A 17,376-nucleotide genomic window follows, 5' to 3' on the forward strand; every position below is an offset into this window, starting at 1 on the left:
GCAGCTGAAGGACTCATAGAACAGTCCTGTGGCCCTGCTGCAGGCTGGGACCGATAGAATGGAGTTGCCCTTTACTCCCCTGGGCCCCCCAGCTCCATCTTACGGCCCTTCAACATCCGCAACCCTGCAGGCCTGTGTTCCAGCCTGGAACCATAGAGCAAGCTGTTAATGAGATCCGTGTGGTTGTCATGCCATTGCCCACAGAAGACGGAGAAATACAAGTGTATGGCTACTGACAGAGATTGATCATTGGAACAATGAGAAGGAGTGTCTGGTTTTAATTACAGATAAATCACTTCGGATCTGTAAATATGATTTCATCAATCTTCAGTGCCACTCAATGCAGTGGACACTATTTCTGTGGGAGAATTTGAGTTTCCCCCAAATCATTGAACAAGTGCAAAGGCTTTGGAATTCGAATTCAGTGGGATAAATGCAGCTGTCCTTCCTTCATCAATAGATGGAATCCATGGTCTACCAACATGCCATATGCCATTTTCACAGAACATCCCATGTCCATTGCCGATGAAAAGATTGCTTCTTTGTGCCAGATTGAGAACTTCAAGACAATTAATCCAGGCTGTGAAGAAAGTTCACAAAGAGTGTCTTCTCCCTGGGAGAACTAATGGTGTGCTGGTGCTTGAGCGACCTCTTCTTATTGAAACTTACATAGGGTTGATGTCCTTCATAAACAATGAGGCTAAGCTGGGCTATTCTATGACAAGAGGTTAAGTTGGATTTTAACGATTCTCAACATCTTAGATCCAAATTAGAATTGCACGATCCTCTGAAGGTGAAATATCAATGTGTGGGTTGATGCGGTCTTAAGGATTTTATGGTATTACTTACATTTGCAAGACTGGTGATACTGCAAAGTGTTTTGTGATGCATAGTGTCTCTAAGGATGTTTACTGAAATGATTCTGTTAACTTTATATATATGCATTCTGTTTTTCAGTCTGGGTTTTATTTTATTATGATTTTTATTACTTATTTATTAACTACGATATGTTTAAATATATTGGATCACTATAACATTATATAATTTATGGGTTCAAGCTTAATTAATAATTATTTCAACTGATAACTTATGATAAGATATTAATTAGGGGATAATACACAGGATAGATAATTGCTTTTTCTTGGGGTATTAATATGGTATTACTAATGATTTAATGGGGTGGATTTGTATTTTATATTTTATGACTTTGTCAATTATAATTGATAGCTTTTTAAAAGTCTAATAGTAAGAAGAATTTATTATATGTATAGATTTGGACAAATGCCAATTTATATATTATAAATTAACTCTTTGTGTATGAATTGATTGGGCTGAACAATTAGAGATTTTATAGTCCTCAACTGATAACTTACCCATTAATTTAATGTGTTCATCCTTAAGTTCCAGGTTGATATATGTTGGGGAAGGTTTGGCAAGTGATAAGGTTTAGGTAATTAATAGTTTGGTTTAATCAATTTTAAATTATTTTTAACTTTCCCAAATTTTTAATAATCTCATTAGCGTTTTCTATTTTGTATTAAATTATAATTATATAACTAACACCATATGAAACTTCTGAAGCAACCTGCTCTACTCTGTAACACCTCTGGACATGTCCAGAAATCCTCTTCTGTAATCCACCTTGAACCATAAGGTATTGGCGGAATAAAAATCACTAATGTAATGTAATATAAACAACTTCATGGGTATAGTGGGAATTTTAATCAGATTTTATTTAAGATTCTTCATGTTCTATGTGGATGTAATTGTAGGGGTAGGCTACTATATTCTTTCTTTAACTGATATCTTTCCTAAGCTCAAATCAGGTCCTATATTATGGGTAGTATGAACTATACATGGGAATGTAAAATAGAGTATTAAAGCGGGGGGAGGGGGCTGATTATGGATCTCTCTAAGGTAACCAAGTTTTCCATGTATTTATTTAGGGGTGGGGAGTTGGGGGTTTGAGATTTGGGTCCTGAATGTGTGTGGATTTATTAAATATTTATTTGATCAAAGGGGAATTAAGGGATTATTTATTACGTATTAATCAATTAGAATACAGTTAAAATTATATTCATTATATGTTAATGGACTTAACCATCCCATCAAAAGGAAAAAAGTACTTAATTTTTTTTAAGACAACAAGAGGCAGATGTTTATTTCATACAAGAAACACATTTATCATAAATAGAATCAGCCAACTTGGAAGCGGGTGGGTAAAACACAGTTTTTTTGCACCTGCAATAGGGAAGAAGGTGGGTGTGACTATCCTGGTCAATAGGAGGTTGTCTGCTACATTTGATAACTTTCAGGCAGATCCTATAGGTAGATGGCTCCATGTTAATATGACTTCAGGAAATGATGCCCTGACGCTTTTTAATATTTATACTCCTAATTCAAATCAGGCAGAGTTTAAAAACAAAACAAAACCCAAAAAACCCAAAAAAACTCCAACAAATAATTCTGTCACTGGCTACAACCAATTTAATTGTGGCTGGAGACTTTAATGCTGTCATGGATCCATTAATTGACAAGCAACCCAGTAAACAATTAAAATCATTAGGCCTAGATAATCTTATAAATTCATGTGGATTGAAAGATATATGGTGGATTTTTCATTTTAATGCTCGCAAATTCTCGTTTTGCTCTAAAGTTCATAAATCATTTTCAAGAATTGATTATTTTTTGTTTTGAATCATTTAGTTCAACAGGTTACTAAATCCAGCATAGATCCAATTCTTTTGTCAGATAATGCTGGAATTTGGATAGAATATCAGTTTACTGAAAAAGATTCTGATTGATCTGTTTGCAGATTCAAACTTTCTCGAGGAAATTCAAATTGTTTGAAAACATTTTTTTCCACTTTGTACTCGACTTGAAAAGCAATATAGAATTACCAAAAAAAAGAGGGCAGAAGAGAGAGAGAATAATATTGGACCATTAGGGAAGGGGATGAGAAGAGTTGGACCCATAAGGGGGGGAACAAGAGGAAACGAGATGGAGCAGGAAGGTGCTATGAGTGAAAGGAAAATGACAGGTTGATTGCAGGCAAATGGAGTGGGGTAGGTACAATAGTGGAAAAAGGAAGAGGGAATTCTGGAAATGGTGGATCCATGTGGGAGAGTTCATAAGTGTGTTGGCAAGAAGATGAGTGAGAGAATAGTGAGTACTGAGGTAAAAATGTGGTAATGGAAGGAAATAGGAGGCTGGGAATGAGATGGGAAATGGGAGAGCTAGGGCCTGACAGGAGATGGAAAATTGGTAGATAGCTGAAAATTAAAAAGAAGGAGAAAGATGAGAGAGGGTGAAATTTGGGTAGACAGAGGCAGAAAAAAGGGAGGAAAGAGCTGAAAGAGAAAAATCAATATTTTAGAGATAGGCATAGTGAGGGAATGGAACGAGAGAGAAAAGAAAAAAGAAAAATGAACAGCAGACACTAGAAAGATAGTTAGCAGAAGACAAAGTACAAAAGAGAAACTGGGATCAAGATGATGGACAACTTGTAAAATGTCCAGACAACAAATGTAGAAAACAGTGTTTTATTTGGAATGTATTAACTAAAATGTTAGTTTTTGGATATGTACATTACAAATGTTTGTATATTATATTTAGTGATATAGTTAGATGGGGTGGTGGTGGCAGGGCTTGATACTGTTTCCTATGATAGCATAGCGCTTATTTTCTGTACAAATTTTGATTGGTTTGTCTTTATTTTAAATTTCATAAAAACTTTCAAAAAACTAAAGAATTCTTGTCAGTAGAGGGTGGGGAGAGGATAGGTGAGGTGGAGCAGGAAAGAGAACTGGTCTGCATAGGACCCACAATTGCTAAGACCAGTACTGTTATAAGACAACAAAAATTTACAGGGAGTATTAAAGAACCATTCAAAAGAGTAAAGAGAAACAGATAGAAAATAGACCACTATTTACTGTTTGTACTCAAATATAAACTGAGATTTCTGTGTGTCTTGGTTTATATTTGAGTCATTCAACTGTGCATCATCCCACCCCCTCCCAGCCCCATTGCAGGCCTCCCCTAGGCCTGCCTTGAGCCCTGGTGGTCCAGCGGTGAGCCAGGGCAGGAGCGTCTCCTCCCATGTCCTGTCCCAGCTGGTTCCGCATCACCCCACTTTTCTCCCACCTCCTGTACCTGAAAAGGCCTACGGTGCACGCCCTAGTGGTACAGTGGTGAACTGGGGCAGGAGATATCCTCCTACACGCCTGCCCTGTGTGAGGAATTCACAGCAGCCTTTTCCTTTAATGGCTCTACGTGGCGCAGGACCTTAGGAGGATTGCTCCTGCCCTGGTTCACCACTGGACAAATGAAAGCAGAGATGCCTAATACAATATCAGCAACCTTGGTCCCCCTTCTCCTTGTATTTACCCTCTATTAGCATTCATTTCCTTTCAGTCCCAAGTTATTCTACATGTTTGAAGCTTTGGGTGACACAGTTGAGTTGATATGCCTGCAGATAGACAAGGCTGAGAAGTGTCTTCCCCAAGCAAACAACACACGAGACCTGACCTATATTTCAGGCAACAAGTTGCTGGGGGGTGTGGTGAGAAGTAATAGACAGAAGACAAGGGACCAAAGGCTAAATGAGCTCCATGGTTTAGCCCAGGGGTAGGGAACTCCGGTCCTCGAGAGCTGTATGCCAGTCGGGTTTTCAGGATTTCCCCAATGAATATGCATTGAGAGCAGTGCATGCAAATAGATCTCATGCATATTCATTGGGGAAATCCTGAAAACCCAACTGGAATATGGCTCTCGAGGACCGGAGTTCCCTATCCCTGGTTTAGCCCCTCTTTTTCTATCTTCTACATTGCTTCTCTAACCCCTCCCTCCTTCCCCTGTGGAACCTAAGCAGCAAACAGGAGATCTGGGCATTGTTCAATAGAGTTGGAGCATAGTCCCCGTAAAAAGGATCCTCCTGGGTATGCCAGTACAGGGAAGTGTTTCCCAAGGCACACAGTCTGAAAATCTAAAATTCTTAATCAAATTCAGTTTATATGGATATCAACCACAACCATAACAGGTACAGAAAGTGGAAAAATAAAAGGGCATGTATTTTGCCATGAATTAAAAAATGCAAAGCAGCAACAAGAACTCATGACTGTCAAATTATTAGCAGCTCAGTGAACTGTACCACCAACATGTATGTAGAGAGTTTAGGAAGGGAGGTGGGGTGATTCTTTCACAAGAAATGGCTCAAAATGGAGACAGCTTACCAGGGTACAGTAGAGGGAATGGATGTGTTAGTAGTAAAAAAAAATAGGGAATTCACATTCTGTTTGGTTTATTGCTTGTTGCTTCAGGATAGCTCAGGGCTTTTGCATATGCTGTTGGGTGACTTCGATGTGCATCCAGGTATAGGAGGGGATGCGTGCTGCTGTTTTCTTTGATGCAATAACTGAGTTGGGGTTTAGAAAATGTATATCTGAGCTAACATGTTGCAGGGAATGTATTGGATCAAGTGTAGTGGAGCACATGGAAGTGATGTCGGTACATCTTCAGTTTAAACCTTGCACTGATCACATATTTGTGTTAATTGGATTGAGGCTAAAACTAAATTCTGAAAAGTGGTTTAGGATATGGGTAGTGAGACAGGCGAGGCCATCATATGATGGTATGAAATTGTGGAATGAGTGGGAACCACAATTAAAAGTGTTACAGATTGGCAGTACAGATGAAGCAAGGCTTGGCTGGCAATCCTCTCTGTCGAATGCCTTGGATGTTGTGGCCTCGGTGCGAAACAAACTGGTTAAAGAAGAGGGGGGGGGGAAGACTCAGAAATGGTTCTCAGCTGATTTAAGAGAGCAGCATAGGGAGATAAGGAAGTGGGAGTATAATTGGCAGAAAAAGAAAACAGATGAGGCAAAAGCCCAGTACCTGTTGCGGGCTCGTGACTTTGAAGCCTTAGTGAAGTCAACAAACAGCTCTATCAACAGAGGATGGGGAGGGCAGTAAATAAGCCACGTAAGTTATTTCAATTAGTAAAGAGTTTAAGTTCTGATGGGAGGACTGAGAACCCCCCATGTATTTTCTCAGCAGAGGAACTTAACTTTTTTCTAACAAAAATTGCACTTATTGTGCAAACCCTACCACATGTTGTTGGAGTGGAACAGATGGAGGAAGACGGGATTGATGAGTGGAAAGAATTTGAGAGAGTTGATAAATCAGATGTGGTTGTTGCATTAGGCTCCTGTAAACCTACTCACTATAGGAGATATTTGCTTGGTGGCGGTATTAAAGAGTCTTGCAGGTAAGGTCATCCCACTACTTACGAAGATCATAAATATAATGTTGGAAGAGGGTGTGATTTCTGATTTATTGAAAAAATCAACAATTAAACCACTGATGAACGATAAAAAAGTGGGAAAAAAAGAAATTAATTTTTGCCCATTCACTTCGTTACCTGTGGTTGCGAAAATAATGGAAAATGTGGTATACTCACAATTTGATCAGTATTTGCAGGGTCACCATATCCTTGATGACCATCAGTATGCTTTTAGGAAGCATCATAGTACAGAGACATAAGAACATAAGAAGTTGCCCCCGCTGAGTCAGACCAGAGGTCCATCCTGCCCAGCGGTCCGCTCCCGCGGCGGCCCATCAGGCCTAGTGCCTGAACAGTGATCCCTGATTAATTTACCTCTAATCCCATCCCTATAATATACCTCTACTCTTATCTGTACCCCTCAATCCCTTTGTCTTCCAAGTACCTATCCAAAGCTTCTTTGAACCCCTGTAGCGTGCTCCTGTTTATCACATCCTCTGGTAGCGCGTTCCATGTATCCACCACCCTCTGTGTGAAAAAGAACTTCCTAAAGTTTGTTCTAAACTTCTCCCCTTTCAATTTCTCTGAGTGCCCCCTTGTACTTGTTGATCCCCTTAATTTGAAAAATCTGTCCCTGTCTATTTTTTCTATGCCCTTCATGATCTTGAAGGTTTCTATCATGTCTCCTCTAAGTCTTCGCTTTTCCAGGGAGAAAAGTCTTAGCCTTTTCAGTCTGTCAGTATATGAGAGGTCCTCCATACCCTTTATTAGCTTAGTTGCTCTTCTTTGAACTCTCTCAAGTACCTCCATGTCCTTCTTGAGGTACGGCGACCAGAATTGAACACAGTACTCCAGGTACGGGCGCACCATAGCACGATACAGTGACAGTGACAGTTGGTGTCAATGTTTAATGAAACTGAGAGGACTAGATGAAGGGAAAAATTTTTGGGTGATTTTCTTGGAAAACTCAGCGGCATTTGATACTGTAGACCTTGCAATTTTGCTAACAAAATTGAGATGTGGGATGGTATTGGCTTGGTTTGATTCTTTTTTGAGTGGGAGGCAGCAAGAAGTTTTGGTAGAAGGAAGTCTGTCACAATGTAGAGAGGTCAAAATAGGGGTTCCCCAAGGGTCTGCCCTGTCGGCCGCACTGTTTAATCTGTACTTAGTACCTCTCTGCAAACTGTTGTTGGACCTCGGTGTTTCTTATCGATTCTAAGCCGATTATATCAAATTCTTTTTCCCAGAAGATTTTAATGCAGCATCATCACACATGCAGTCGGTTGTAGCAGTGAGCAGTGATTAAAAAGTGGATGGATAGCAACAGGCTTAAACTAAGCATCCAGAAAACAAAGGTGCGTCGGGAGATCATTAGGTCGTGATGTCCCAGTGTCGCTTGATTTATTGGGTGAAACTGTGCCGATTCTGCAGGAGGTGAAATACTTAGGTGTTCTTGTGGATTTAGGACTTACATTTGAGGGGCAGGTGCAGGTAATAGTGCGGAAGGTGTTTTTTCACTTCTGTTTGGTAAATGGTCTTAGACCTTGTCAGCCCATCTGTTTAAAATAAGTTTTGCAGGCAATCGTTCTTTCAGTTCTTGATTACTGTAGTTTGGTACTCCTGTGTGCGCTCCAGTTAGCCCAAAATTCAGTGGTCAGAACTTTGTTCAGCTGGGAAGGTGAAACATGTAAGAATATTATGTAAGTCTGTATTGGTTGAAGTTGTCTACATGTGCCTGTACAATTTGGCTCCTAGACATCTTGTTGAGAGTATTCTGCCACGTGCTACCATCTCATCCACTTCATTCTGCAGAACAATTAGAATTAAAAATTTCATTTGTAAAAGAACTGAGGCTAACATTATCCAGGGATAGTGTATTTCATTGCACTGGGCCTAGGGCATGGAATAATCTCCCTGAGTATACTCGTTGGCAACAGAATATACAGAATTTTAAGAGATTGTTTAAACGGCATCTTTTTTGCCAGATGAAATACAGGTTATGAGATTGTCTGTTTAATGAAGTAGAGATGATGACAGAAGGTGCTGGTCGCCTATCTATTTTATTGCTTGTATTTCTGTTTTGTTTGGTAGGTGTGTTTGATGTTGATCTGGTTTGTATTTTGTATGTAATTTTATATTTTTGTAAGTTTGTAACCTGCCCTGGTTAAGGGTGGGATATAAATAAATAAACCAAACCAAACATAATGCTCCTGATTTTTATCCTAGGTAACATGCATGCAGTGCTGTGCAAAGATGGAAAAAGCTATTGCTTGACAAAAGAACACAGCACCTCCAATAAGAAGGAGAGGAACCGGATACGCCAGGCAGGAGGATCAGTCAGCACAAATGAACGCTGGGGTCTTGTAGAAGGAACCACCAAAGTTACTCGTGCACTTGGATGCCATGGGGATCCAAAGCTGAAAAAGTCTGTTATCCCAATACCTTCCACAATCTCTGTCCCAATAGAGCAGTCGGGGCAGTTCCTTATTTTAGCATCTGGTGGACTATGGGAAGTCCTGAATAGGAATGAAGTTGTTTCCATAGTGATAGAGCTGTTCTCTTCCTTTGTGAATTATTACAAAAATTCTCAGCAAAAAAATATTCAGGGGTTCAACCTTAACAGCCCAGTGGATGCTCCAGATTTAGGACTGACACCAAAATCTGCCATGACTGAAGAACAATCTGAAGATGGGGTACAACTTATAGAAAATGACAAGGAACAAGCAAGCTTAAAAAACATCCCCTCTGATGAAGATGAAGAGCATTTACCTAGAACAGGATCACAAACAGTAGAAACAGAAACAATGTACGATAGTGCAGCAGCATTTATAAGCAAGCAGCTGGTGAGAAGTGCCCTGCTGGCAGGTTCTCAGGAAAATATAACCGTTTTAGTTGCACTCCTGCATGGCTGTGATGCAATACTTGTTAAAAAATGATCACTTGTAAGCAATAAAAAGCATGGCTTGAAGGTTTGGCTTTACCAGGAAATGTGTGGTTTTCAACTTTTGCGGAAAAAGAATCAGTCTTTTGTCTTGCAAGTATCTTAAGCTCAATTTGCTCATGTCAAAACAAACATTCTAAATCCAAACTCATAACTTTTTTTTACTAACAGTGTGATGTAGTGTTGGCAAACTAGTTTTGGTGTTTGTTTGTTTTTTTTTAAACTAGGTACTCTTCCTTTACCTAATTCCGCTAAAGTATATCTAGTTTTACTTTTACCTAGGTTTATTTATTATAATACTAGTATTTTAGCCCGTTACATTAACAGGTGCTAGAATATATGTCTGTCTGTCTGTCTGTCTCTATTTCTGTCTCTCTCTCCCTCCCGCTGTCTTTCTCTCTGTCTCTGTCCCTGGCCCCCTTTGTCTGTCTGTCTTTCTGTGTATCTCCCTGCCCCTGTCTTTCTTCTTTTCTTTCCGTCTCCCTTCCTCCCGCAGTCTGTCTTTCTATCTATCTGTCTCTCTCCCTGCCTCCTATGCAGCAGCATTTCTCTCCCACCAATTCCCTATGCAGCAGCCACAGCAGCATTCCCTCCCCCCCCACCACTTCCCTGCATAGCAGCAGTAGCGTTTCCTTTACCTTCCCGCGGTCTGTCCGGCTCCCATAGTCCTTACTGTCCCCCCCTTCCCTTCCTTTCCTGTGGTCTCGACTATGGACCTGGCGATTCCAGCAGCGTGTGCAGCAGTCTTCACACGCTGCTTCGGGTCCTTCTACTGCCCTGATTTACTCTGGCACATCCCTGATAACATCATCAGAGACGCGGCAGAGCAAATCAGGGCAGTAGAAGGGCCCGAAGCAGCGTGTGAAGACTGCTGCACACGCTGCTGGAATCGCCAGGTTCGTAGTCGGGACCGTGGAAAGGGAGGGGGGGGGGTGGCAAAAGACTCGGGTCCTGGGCAGCGGGGTCAGTGCAAGAGCCGTGGCGGAAAGTTGCTGGGCACCTCGGGTCTGTCGTGGAGGCCGGGCCGGCTCCGTTTCTCAGTTCGTCCTGGGGAGGGGGGGGGGGGCAGGAGGCACTCTTTGTGCCCCAGCCCTTCAGAGGGTGCATGTGAGTAGTCGGGAGGCCTAAGCGGTGACAGGGGCTGCGGCAGCCATCTCCGAGTGACACCAGCTCTCGCTTCTCCTTTTCTGTCACTCCCGGACTGCTGCCCAGCGCCCTCTGATGACTATGGTACACTTTTATTTTCCCCCTCTGTGGCTGCCTCTAAATGTCCCGCCGTCAAACGCGCCTGTCGCGTCTCTAGCACACCTTCAGATACATAGTAAGAGCGCATGTGCACTCTTGCCGGCACATCCCAACAGATCAGATCTCAGGGAACACGCGGTGAGAGTGCGCATGCGCGCTTAGGGTTTTATTATTATACATAAAACTAGGTAAAGGTACGTAGTAAAACTAGGTAAAATTCAGTTTTGGTTGAAACAAATCACTTGAATTTCCAGTGTATACAAGGCCATGAACACAATGCTATTTTTGATGTGGAATTCTTGAGCATCCTGTGTACATTTGTTTTAGGTCATATATTACCCATTATCAACTTATGTCACAATTTGAACAGCAAACCAGAATAGTCCTACTCCACAGCTACACATAGTGGCATAGCTAGTAGGAACCTTAGGGGCCGGGGCCTGCAACTTCCCCACCCCCCAGTTTTGGGCTTGGCTCCCTCCAAATTTGTAGCAGCCAATAATACATAGCTGGCAGGGAACTCATGCCCCACCAGCTGAAGAGTTTTGCCACTGGAGCCCTGCCCTTGCAGAAGTCAGCAGAGTTTGCCAGCCACTGATGTCAGCACTTCCAAGAATGCTCAGTTGAAATACATGAACTGAGCATGCATGGAAGTGCTGGCATCAGTGTATTTAAACTGAGCATTCATGGAAGTGCTGATGTTGGAGGCTGGAGTAGCCTGCCTTCTTCCTTATTTCTCAGCACTGGCAAGACTTGAGCATACCTGCCAGCAAGGATATGATTGGGAGAGGGGGGGGGGGGGGAAATGACAGTGGAAAGGAGAGAAAGAGAAACTAGGGAGCTCTGTTAAGAGCAGAGCTCACAGAGCAGATTTATTAAACTTAATATATCACCTAATAATCAAAAAGGCAAATCAAGTAGTGTACAATTAAAACAAATATAAAAGCAGAAAAGAATTGCATTATTGATAGTACAACTCCTCCCAAGAAAGCACCCACCCCCCAAAACCCCAAATCCCAAAATTAAAAAAAAAAAAAAGGTTTAGTCATGCTCATACATTCTCTCTACTCCATAGCATTCCATACCTTCCTATATCAACTGACAATAAAACCCCAAATGATTGCTGAAAAAAATAAGCTTTCAAACACTTCTTAAAGTGAACCAGGGATAATTCCTCCCAGAGGTTTAGCGGAGAATAATTCTACAAGTCCAAGGAATTCTACAAATAGGGGTCAGATAATAAAAATCCACTTTTCATGTGCTCATCTGTCAAGCAGCTTTAGCTTCTGGAATTTGGAACAATTTGGCCTGACTAGAATGCAACTCACAAGCAGTGGCGTAGCAAGGGAGGGGTGGAGTGGACCTCCCTGGGCACCGTCTTGGTGAGAATGCCAGCACCTCTCCTCCTCCCCGCTCCTCCCCCGTTGCACATGTGCCTTCAATTCCCTGCCACCGTACCTCTAGCTCTTCACCGGCGAGCAGCAGCTCCAACTGCTCAAACTGGCCTTGGCGCTCCCCTCCGACATTACTTCCGGGTACCGTGACTAGGAAGTGATGTTAGAGGGAGAGCTGATGCTAGCGCGGGCAGTAATTTAGAGATACTGCTCACGCTGGGGAGTTAAACAGGTACAGGGGAAGGGAGGGGGAGCACACAGGGCAGGGAAGGCAGAGAAGAGGGTGAGGAGGGGTGCCACCGCCCTGGGCGACTCCCACCCTTGATACACCACAGCTCATGAGATGGAACATATGGTGTAATTAAGCAAAGTGCTGAGCTGCCCATTTGTAAAAACTTATATAAGTTAGCCAGAATCTTAAAGCGTATCCTATAATATACTGGGAGTCAGTGATTCTCAATCAACAACAAAGTCATGTGATCAAACAGGCCTTCCCTACTCACCAATTGAAATGCTATATTTTGTGAAAATTGAAGTTTGGCTAAATTCCTGCTGGAAAGATCTGACAAAATTACATTAGCAAAGTCCAATTTAGTCATAATAATGAATGTAATAATGTCAGAAAATCCTAGTATTGCATGCAGCTTGTGCAAAATAACAAAAAAAAAACCAACCCTGTTTAACTACATTATTCACATGGGCTGTAAATGTCAATGTAGCATTAATTAAAACCCCCACATACATACATAGGACACCCCATGAAATAGTCAGTTCTTTCTTAAGAAATGTTCACATATCAATGTCAAATCTTTTTTTTATTTATCTCTGGAAATGAAAGTGATGTAATTGCAGGTAAACAACAAAAATTTTCCTTTATTTACTCATGAAATAAAAGATATCCACAAAAATGTATATTCTAACAGGAATAAATTAGGACACCCTACACCCTAATAGCTAGTGGTACGCCCTTTGGCTGAAACAACTGCAGTGAGACGCTTCTTGTAGCCATCTACCAGTCTCAGACATCGGTCTGAGGAAAGTTTGGCCCACTTCTCAAAGCAGAATTTTTTCAGCTGTGAGATGTTACTGAACTTGATTGCCTAAGTGTCTCTACTTCACCGTAGTGGCTCTCGGTGCTTGGGTGCCAAGCCCCTAAAATAAAGAAGGCTGCCCCACCGGACTAGCCAAGCATTTTTTCACCTGCTTAATCATGGGAGAGGCTAAGCTTGGCACTGCCGCCTCTCCTAGCTGTGCCAAGCAGCACATGGCACAAGGACACTTTTGAGGCACTAAATTTACACAATCCTGGCAAGAATTCACAGTAGGAGAACCCAAGGACTCCATCCCAGCTAGTTTTGAGGAAAAAAACTGCAGTTCTGAAGAAGGGAGCTTTAGAAAAAAAAGATAGCTAAAAATCCAAGATAGCAGTGTTTACTCACTGTGTGATCTCTGCTGAAAATGTGCTGCAGCCAGCCTCAGTTCTCTAACAGTAGCTGGAATCAGAGAATCTCTACCTCATGCTGGGAATGCCTCTTCGATGCTGATCTTCAGGCTGCCTATCAGACCCAATGCCTGACTGCACCTCCACCCCTGCAGACACACTCAGGAACAGGCAGAGGTGAGAAGACATATCCAGCACCCTGTGAGACACCAAGTCTCCTATGGATGCCCAACAGCCTGCGCTTGAATATTTGTTCGGCAGTAGGAGAAAGATGGGGATGGACCAGAGTTCCCTCCTGTGAAGTAAATGCAGGCTGGCTGACTGGTACCATCAGGGACTGGCCTGTCAGCTGCAGACCAAACTCTGTGTAATCTCAATGCAGGCACAGCTGAATAAACACTCCGAGCACAAGAAACCCTCCAAAAATGGGACAAAAAACCCCCAGTGAATAAAATAATAAAATGGGGAGAGCAGAACACATACGCCCGCTGGCATGCGTGCAGAAGGGAAAAACTGTAGGTGGAGCTAAGGAGTCCAGTGAAGTACACCAGATGCAAAGAGAAAAAAATCCAGTGGATTCCTTCTGCAGATAGCACGTGGCCATGGGGACACAACCCATCTGTCTAGAATGTCTCATTTATTGCACTGGAATAAATATTACTTAATTTCTACATATTTCAAATGTGATTTGATGCAAGAAAGACTCACTTTAAGCAGTTTCTGAAGATAGATTCAGCAATCAAAACTGAATAATTTGGTCACTAGTAGTTTATAAAATTAAAAAAAACAAACCAAAAACCCTTAAAATTAAAATTGACAAGCCCTACAGTAGTGTTCTGAAGGGGATGTTCCACTAAAACAGCAACTCTGTTTGGAAATAGGAGTCAGTACAAACTTCACTGATATGAAAATAGCAGACATGAAACAGATCACACTTGTATTCCTGTTTTATACCACTTTATTCAAACTTGAGCACCTCAATATAAAACTAAAACTGGTGGGCTGTCATTTCCTCATTAGGCCCCAATTTACTGTAAATTTACAATCTGTGCATGTTAAGTTTCTATTTAAATAGATTAATCATCTTTTCTGATACACTTGGTAGATTTCATATAATAGTAAAAATTACTAAATGAATTAGTGCAATACACTAGACAGATCAAGATAAAAAGGAACTTCAGGAGAACAAGGCTGCAGAACTCATTATTAACAGACAGTGGTACATATGTTACAGATACCAAGATCATCATTTGTTACAGCTCTAACCATGAAGGAAGAACTTTAAACCCTTTGAGGAGCAGAAACGAGGAAAATGTTAGATTTCTTTCTTTTTTTAGGTAACTGTACAATTTGTATATTTTTAAGCTAATCTCTTACAAGTAATATTACAGAAAATATTAAACATGTATGTAGACTACAATGTACAGTAGTACCCTATTTACAATACTTTTCAACATCAAAATTTAAGATAGTAATTGTGTACACATTATTATTAGTGCAGGAAATAAACTCCCCACCCCAATCCCAACAAAAAACCTGTGTAATGACCAGCAAGCCACTGAAACTGACCAGAAAATAAGATTTACTTGGTAATAATATAAGTAGCTTCAGGAAAATTAAAATACATCTATGAAAGTTTTGTTTATTCTCATCTATTCATGAAGCCATAAATTTAATAGAGTTTGACAGCCTTCATTATTACAAATAATTTGTGAAATCAGAGGAATCCAGCCAGGGAACCTATAATTTAAGCGTACCTCAACAAAATTACAAATAAGTCTGTATCTGGGGGTTTTTTCTTTTTACTTTGTCATGTGGTACAATGTTTTAATTCCTGAAAATGTATAAATTAAAACATGGAATGTACATTTGAATTTATGATATACTGGAGAGAACAGTTGTATGAATACTATGGGGGATGAGCGAAAACCATTTTTGTTCTTCCAAGAACTAGATAAAAATAACCCTCCCAAAGCAGCAGAAATCAAGAACAGTTTATTTAAAACAACAAAAAAAGCTACATTTCTGTCTCACTGATTGTGACAATGGTAACCAACACCCAGGGATGGTGAGGCCAGCCGGTTAGTTGTAAGTCCGCTTAGTTAATTCTTCTATAACCCTAAGGGTAAACCAATAAACCTGTGATACTTTAAAAACCTTCCAAAGCACATCTTTTTTAGCTTCCACTTCTCTTTCTACCGCAGAAAGATTACAGTCAGGTAGTAATACATGCATGTAATTAAAACTGAGATCAAAGCACATCAAATGATTCTGTATTAGAAATGTGACTATACTGTAAGTCACATCAACAATTGGAAGATGTACTGGGCCAGGTTAAACAATCCAACCCCACTGGTACTGACAGGAAGCAGCAGAGCATTGAAGACGGTTAACAGATACTAATGGATTTAGTTGTTACAGCATTGACTCTTGGGTGGTGGTGTAGGTTCAGTAAGGTCCACTCCTCTCCCTCTAACAGTATTAGCCCCTGCATTTTGTGGTTCAGTCTTAGGCAACTTTTTAGCTTGAAAAAAAGAAAAAGAACAGAACAAATGAGCCACATCATGTACTGTATAATCCCAGTAAATTTTATAAATCAAAAAAAGGTGGATATGCTAAATTGTTGCATTTTGAGACAAAGTCTCTGGGGATAAATAACAGCTAGACTTTGAAGTCATTAAGACCACTCAGTTTTACTTTATCTTAATTTATACTTTTATTTTTGTAGACAGTAACATTTCATTGCTCTCAACCAGTAACAATATCCAATGCGTAAACACCCATAAAAGTAAATCAGACTTCTCTAAATAAAAATGTAAATAATGGATTGTGATGTGTATAGCAAGATACTGGTCTTCTTTAAGCACACTGCCACAGGGTCAACTTAAGAGATCTAGGTCTGGGAATCCTAGCCAGGGGAAATAAAAGCAAACAAAAGGCTGGGGAAAGAAAAAAATCTAGGGTAGGAAAACATAAACATGTCTGAAGGACCAGAGGGGTCCCATGAGGTAGGAACAACTTTTTATCTTGCACACATTGTGCACATCATGAATATTGTGATCTGGTAGAAACCAGACCCTCTATTTTGTTTGATATTGAACTCTAAACCACAGTTCTTCAATCGCCGGTCCGTGGATCGATGTCGGTCCGCAGAAAATTCCTGCCGGTCCATGCAGGACTGGCGAGATCAACATCTTCAATTTCCTGCTGGTCTGTGCAGGACCAGCAAGATCGAGGAGCTGTAGTTCGTGCAAGGCCGGAGAGATAATGGGGAGCCTCAGACAGTGTGCTTTCTCCCCTCCCAGCGGCTCTCCTTACTTACAAGCGCAGCGATTCAGGAAGGAAGCCTTGGAGCTTTTGCAGAGTCGGGCTGCCTCTGATGATGCAACTTCCACTTTCCTCAGAGGCGGTGCGATCCAACAAAGGACCCGAGGCTGCCTTACTGAATCGCAGCGCTGGCAAGTAAGGAGAGTTGCTGGGAGGTTAGAAAGCTGCTGGGTATGGTGAAAAAAAAAAAGGGACAGCTGCTACTGGACCTGGAGAGGGAGAAGGAGAGATGCTGCTGGAAGGGGAGGAGGGAAAGGAGTCTGGGAAGCTGCTGGGCAAGGGGAAAAAAGGGACAGCTGCTACTGGACCTGGAGGGAGGGAGAAAGAGAGATGCTGCTGAGAGGGGAGGAGGGAAAGGAAGGGGAAGAGAGTTACTGCTGGACAGGGGGAGGAGGGAAGGGAGAAGAAAAAAGGAAGGGAGATTAGAGGAGGGGAAGGGGAGAGACAGGAATGAGATGGGAAGGGGGGTCAGCAGAGAAATTGAGAGGGACAAAGATGCTAGATCTGGTATAGGAGAGATAAAAATGAAGAGAGCAGTGAAGCTGGAATGAATCATGTAAAAAGGAGAGAGGGTCATAGGCTGGATGGAAAGGGGAGAGGGGCATAGAAAGAAGACAAATACCATATGGAAGGGGGAGAGGTCAGACAGTAGATGGAAGGGGCAGATGCTGGATTGAAGAGACAGAGAGGGCAGACGCTGGAAGGAAGAGAGTGAAAAGAAGATGAAAGCAGAAACCAGAGACAACGA

The 17,376-nt window shown here is 41.5% G+C and overlaps 2 protein-coding genes across 4 annotated transcripts in view; one reads left to right on the forward strand and one right to left on the reverse strand.

Moving 5' to 3' along the window:
* Window positions 1-9,222, forward strand: part of PP2D1 (protein phosphatase 2C like domain containing 1) — a 46,317-nt gene extending 37,095 nt beyond the window's left edge. The window contains exon 3 of the mRNA XM_033932863.1: window positions 8,507-9,222. Coding sequence (XP_033788754.1) covers window positions 8,507-9,216 — 710 coding nt within the window. The 3' untranslated portion in view covers window positions 9,217-9,222. The remainder of the gene's footprint in view (window positions 1-8,506) is intronic.
* Window positions 9,223-14,241: 5,019 nt separating this feature from the next.
* The window catches only part of RAB5A (RAB5A, member RAS oncogene family), a 58,791-nt gene continuing 55,656 nt past the window's right edge, over window positions 14,242-17,376 (reverse strand). For all 3 annotated transcript variants that reach the window (XM_033930666.1, XM_033930667.1, XM_033930665.1), the window contains exon 6: window positions 14,242-15,825. In XM_033930666.1, coding sequence (XP_033786557.1) covers window positions 15,710-15,825 — 116 coding nt within the window. In that variant the 3' untranslated portion in view covers window positions 14,242-15,709. The remainder of the gene's footprint in view (window positions 15,826-17,376) is intronic.

The sequence above is a fragment of the Geotrypetes seraphini genome, chromosome 2 (genome assembly GCF_902459505.1).
Source record: "Geotrypetes seraphini chromosome 2, aGeoSer1.1, whole genome shotgun sequence".
Lineage (NCBI taxonomy): Eukaryota > Metazoa > Chordata > Amphibia > Gymnophiona > Dermophiidae > Geotrypetes > Geotrypetes seraphini.